The 6076-nt window shown below is 34.9% G+C and overlaps 1 protein-coding gene across 1 annotated transcript in view; it reads left to right on the top strand.

Moving 5' to 3' along the window:
• The first annotated feature begins 607 nt into the window (after positions 1-607).
• The window catches only part of LMX1A (LIM homeobox transcription factor 1 alpha), a 147045-nt gene continuing 141576 nt past the window's right edge, over positions 608-6076 (top strand). Inside the window, exons 1-2 of the mRNA XM_089671575.1 lie at positions 608-961; positions 2916-2997. Of these exons, the coding sequence (XP_089527701.1) occupies positions 2925-2997 (73 nt within the window). The 5' untranslated portion in view covers positions 608-961; positions 2916-2924. The remainder of the gene's footprint in view (positions 962-2915; positions 2998-6076) is intronic.

Here is a 6076-nt window from a genome sequence, read left to right as displayed (position 1 = left end):
TGTCATTTACAGGGTATCACTGCTGAAAGCTGAAAATTGGCCTGGGCAGGAAGGGGGTGAAAGTGTCCAGTAGGCAAGTGGTTAAAGTGGCTGTAAACCCTTCCATTTACCCAGTGAAGTGACTGGCCTCATGTGATACACAGAGATAAAACAAATCCTCCTACATAAATTGTACCTGTTTATCTGCTGCTTTTTTTCTTGCAGTTCTTCAGAGTCCAGAATTGATACAAAACGATCAAGAATTTTACACCATTGCAGGTCAACTGTGTAACTGAATCCGATTGAAACTAATGGGGGTCTAAATCGATCCAAAAGGGAAGTTATTGTATGTCTACTCATTTATTTGTGGATTGGATCATTTTGATCTAGTCTCACATTGATCGGCCAATAAAAAGGAAAGTTGTGAGGCCAGGATGAGATGAGACAGGGATTGGGGTTGGGATCTGGTGTATGCTCGATGTATACAGTATAACCTCCCAAATCCACGATGATGACGAAGTGCAGAAAGCTGGGAGTGATGGGAGGCCAGTGATGTGTGTGCTAAGGAAGTCATGTAGTCCAGGCAGAGGAGAAGGAGAGGCGGGTCTGGGAGAGGGAAGAAGGAAAACTGGAAGGAAGATCAGGAAGTTTTCTCTGATAGAGGGAGGTGATGTCCAGGATCTCCTGCACACTGATCGGACCGGAGCGCAGACTGGATACAGGGATCCCTGAGCTCCGATCACAGCTCTGGGTGGCAGGTATCCCACATAGGACGATGTGATCTCAGTCACCGGGCTTCCCCCCGATCTCCCAGCAGGCGGCCAGTGAAGAGTGACAGGTGTCAGAGAGCGGAGTGTGCGGAGGGGGGCTGTCCTCTAACCTGGAGCCAGGAGGTGGAGACAAGTGTCAGCACACAGTCCGCTCCTTATATCAGATCCATCACTATCTGTGCATGACCTCCTCCTCTTGACCACACATCTGGGTGAGTGTCCGACACCGGGCGATGCATCATCTGTCAGGACCCCACAAATCCCCTATTAACAACCATCATCTGTCATATCTACCTGTGTATTGTCTCATCTGCCTGTCTGTCTGTCCGATCTCACTCTGTCTGGGAGCTAATACCAACATTTCTGTCATCTGGGATTGTCATCTACCGAACCTCACTCCCTCTTACTTTATTTATTAAACAGATAATATCTGTATAATCCTTTTCTCTTCCTACTGGATGGCTTTAATATTATATGTATGCTATCTGTCTGTCTGTCTATCTATCTATCTATCTATCTATCTATCTATCTATCTATCTATCTATCTATCTATCGATCAATCGATCGATCTATCACATTTGTTCCCCTTGCTCCTCCTGACTCTTTCTTTTCTTTCTTTCTCTTTCTTTCTTTCTTTCTTTCTTTCTTTCTTTCTTTCTTTCTTTCTTTCTTTCTTTCTTTCTTTCTTTCTTCTATCACATTCTTTCTTCTATCACATATTTATCAGCATGCCCTATCTATCTATCTATCTATCTATCTATCTATCTATCTATCTATCTATCTATCTATCTATCTATCTATCTGTCTGTCTATCTATCTGTCTGTCTTCTGCTTATCATATACTTCTCTTCCTCTTTGAACTTTTTTCTTACTTTTCTTTCTCTCTCTCTTTCTTTCTTTCTTTCTCATAATATGTATTACCTTCTCCTTTGAACTTACAGTATCTATTTATCTATCTGTCTAGGCATCTATCTATCTATCTATCTATCTATCTATCTATCTATCTTCTGCTTATTTACGTACCCTCTTCTTTGGACTGTCTTTCTTTCTTTCTTTCTTTCTTTCTTTCTTTCTTTCTTTCTTTCTTTCTTTCTTTCTCTCTCTCTCTCTCTTTCTCTCTCTCTCTCTCTCTCTCTCTTTCTTTCTTTCTTTCCTTCTCTCTCTCCCTCCCCCCTCTATCTCTTTCTCTCTCTCTCTCCATCTTTCTTTATTTTTGTCATCTATCTTGTGCCTTTCATAGTTTTCTCTTTACTCTTTGTGTCGACTCAGCAAAACTAGAGAAACAAAAAAGAGCACAAAACTGGAGTTGTTTCTTATACCAACCAATTAAAGATCACCTTTCATTTTTATGAATTAATTCTAATTGAATGCTTTGAGCATAACAACTACAATATTGTGCTTATTTTCTGTTTTAATTAAACTCTTTTTTCCCTGTGCATCTAAGGGCATTTAATCGTTTCTCTCGGTTTACCTGCCTTTCCATTTAATGAATCAATTAATTGCTTATTTATTTAGCTATTACATTTTCATTAATTTTCATTTAGTTGCAATATTATTTAAATTGTACCAATAAACAAATTATTTGCAGTGATGTCCTGTCAATTAAGGGACTTTCTAGCTTACATAAAGTTAATCTAAAAGGTGGACTTGGAAGTGTTCTCACCCAAGATTGACACCACTTTCCTCCAAAATTCACACATTTTTCGATCTGAAATGTGAATATGTGTAAACGTTGGGTAAAACATTGTTGAATAGACCCCAAGTATATGTAATGTTCTTTTGTATACGCTGGAGACCTAGAACTTGTTTTCTTCTATATATAATGCTGATGTTCATAATACTGTAGAAAATGATAAGAATTATTAATCACACACTTCCTACGATTTGTATATACACTGTTAACTCATTTATTGCCAATTACTGTTATACAGATATTTGTATGATATGAAAGACTCCAATAAATTATATAATTTTATTTTGAAATAAAGAAACAGCTTCACTTTTTGAATCTCTATACAGAACAGACTTTTAGAGGCACTCCATCCCTTTGATTTGTTCTCTGAGTATAATGCCATTTTCATTGCTCTGTACAGAGAAGGTCTCCCATGGACCGCTGAGACTTCATTACATTTGTAAAAGTCCCTGATGTGTTGTTTGTACTTCCAGTGTGTCACCATGCTTGATGGGCTGAAAATGGGGGATAATATCCAGAATGTCATTGAGAACTCCGCCAATCTGTCTTTATTCGGTGAGTGTCGGCAGGGAGGGCTGGGATCGGGTTTAGGATCGGGGCTTATTCTCTTATGACCATCGGCTGTAGATCAGGAGAGCTGTGTGTGTCTATAGATCCAGTCATTTTCTGTATATCACATGAATTCTGTTATCACCAGATATGTGAATAGTCCGGGTCACCCATGACTTTTCATTATCAAAGCTTTTTATTCGGAGGTTTGACGTTATTTAAATCTGTAATTGAATGTTTATGTAGAAGACATCGTGCGATCGATTATAATCCTGTATATGCAATTAAAGCACAGGTAATAATAAAATAAAAGTTTGGTAACAGTATATAAAACGTTGGTACATCCGAAACTGGAGTTATTTAAACTAGGTATATGATCATTAACATACAGGAGATGAAGATATATATTAGATAAGAGTGGAGATAGAATAGCACATAGAAGTACTTGGTTTTTTGAACTGGGTTCTTGAAAAACATAAAGACAGACAGTGAAAGAGAGAGAGGAAAAAACAGGGAGAGAGGGAAAGAGGGAGAGAGATTGAGAGAGAGAGAGAGAGAGAGAGAGAGAGAGAGGAAGAGAGAGAGAGGGAGAGAAAGAAAGAGAGAGAGATTTACAGGATTTTTGGGGCTTTACATTATTACATTGGAGTATTTTTATGTCTATATTTATATTTTTTGTTATAGTTTACTAATACCAGGTTCCCTGAACTAAGCCTGTACTAATGAAAATCATGAAGATATATGGAATAGGCAGGGGGAGAGAGAAAAAGAAGAAGAGGGATACAATAAAAGGATCATTAATTGTCTTTAGTATTATATAGGCGTGTTATACGTCTATTCAGAGCTGTGTATGTGATTTTACTAGCCGTATATATTTATTCTAGTTCAGTAATACTAGATAGATAGATAAATAGAGTTAGAGGATCTCACACACACACACACACACACACACACACACACACACACACACACACACACACACACACATATATATATATATATATATATATTTATATATATATATATATATATATATATATATCATACTGGTAATTTTTTAATACTTTATTAACATTTTATTTTTTTAAGTATGCCTTTTGATTAATACAAATGCAAATATTAAATAGATAGATTGATGGACTGAGTCATATATATATATATATATATATATATATATATATATATATATATATATGATAGATGACAGGAGATAATAATCATAAGGAAAGAAAGAAAGAGAGAAAGAAAGAAAGAAAGAAAGAAAGAAAGAAAGAAAAGAAAAAGAAAAAGATATATATATGCATGCATTGCATCAGTCCAAGCAGCAAGGGGAAAATATGTAAAAGATAAAAGAGAGATAATAGATAATTAGATAGAAGATAGGGAGCACATATATAATATTAAAACCATCCAGAAGGATGGAGAGAAGGATTATAAAGATACTAATATTATTTGTTTAATAAATAAGAAGGAGGGAATATTGGTAGAAAACAATCACATATAGATGTGAATATAGTAGATACTGGTCATTATTATATACTTTATTAACATTTATTAACATTTAAAATTTTTTGGTATATAGATAGATAGATAGATAGATAGATATGCAGGTATAGGATCGTTTGACTTCACTCATGATATATATATATATATATATATATATATATATATATATATATATATAGTAGCTATTGCTCTTTTATATGTGCTTTACTAACACATAGGGATGCCTTTTTGGCCATTGATAGAATGAAAGAAAGCTAGAGATGTAGTTATAGGATCATTTGACTTTACCCATGATATACATATATATTGCTGTGACTTGTGTATTTCTTTTTTATGTGCTTTACTAACAAAAACTTTTTTAAGTTTGCCTTTTGGGCCATTCGTGAATACAAATACTAGACAGATAGAACCCCTCCACCCCCATCCAGACACAGTAATGAAGCTCTGCAGTCGGGTTCAGGACTCACACCTCGGGCTCCTCAGATTTAATAAAGAATATTAACCCCTTCTGGCTCTCATGCCTGAGGGTTACATCTATTATGTTTTTTTATGAGATTTCTCAGCAGCTGAGAGACCCCCATCAATAGAGGGAATCCGCTTCATATATCTGCTCATCCAGAGACATACACCCTATAATAGTCCTTAGTGTTGAATGTGTGAATGATTATGGAAATGCAATTAGCACATATATGTAATACATCCAAATATGGCCACATTAAGATGAATAAACTGACTGCATTATACTGTATATACACTATAAACTTTATATATATACTTGATTCAGATCCAAAGAGAAAGTCACCTTGACAGCTGAGGTCAGTGAAATTGGGACAATGACATTCGGGAGCCTCAGCAGAAATATGAAGGATGGATGAGATAATTAGATGAAATACACAGTTTACCCCAAGCAACACATATATAATAATAAACGGTGTAGTACTAGTAGAGAATGTATAGTAATTGTAACAAACTCTCTGGCTGCACTATAGACTTTCACTTCAAATAATACATTGTAAACTATTCTAAATTAACAAGATTAGAAATGCCACAGAAAGAAAAAGAAATAGAGACAAACAAATGGATTGTTTTACAACGCCATTTGTGTCATATTGAATGATTTTGTATTTTATTGTGCAATGATGGGGAGTTGACTGTAGTCCAGCAGGGGAATTAAGTGAAATAATGGTTCTATAGAAGAAAGGAATAGGGGGGCTCATTTATCAGACGTTTACATTGAATATTTGTTCTACCATTAAAATCAAGTCTACAAAATTAATATAATATACACATTGCAATTCCTCATTTTTACCAAATTGTCTTTAATAGGCTTAATATAATTATGTCCTTTTTGAGATGATTAGCAACACAGATCACGACAAATCAGTTATTGATTTTATATATACATATATATATATATATATATATATATATATATATGTGTGTGTGTTAATATTGTACAGGATTCAACAAATTACTTTCTTTATTGGCATTACTTTATTGACTTTGATTTTTATTTCTTTGGTTAAGATTGTACAGGATTGAACAAATGACTTTCTTTATTGGCTTTACTTTATTGACT

Source organism: Staurois parvus, unplaced genomic scaffold (assembly GCF_062004578.1).
Source record: "Staurois parvus isolate SC_StPar_1 unplaced genomic scaffold, SC_StPar_1.0 ptg000106l, whole genome shotgun sequence".
In the NCBI taxonomy this organism is placed as follows: Eukaryota; Metazoa; Chordata; class Amphibia; order Anura; family Ranidae; genus Staurois; species Staurois parvus.
The sequence above is the reverse complement of the archived record's forward strand: the minus strand, read 5'-3'. Positions and strand labels throughout refer to the sequence as shown.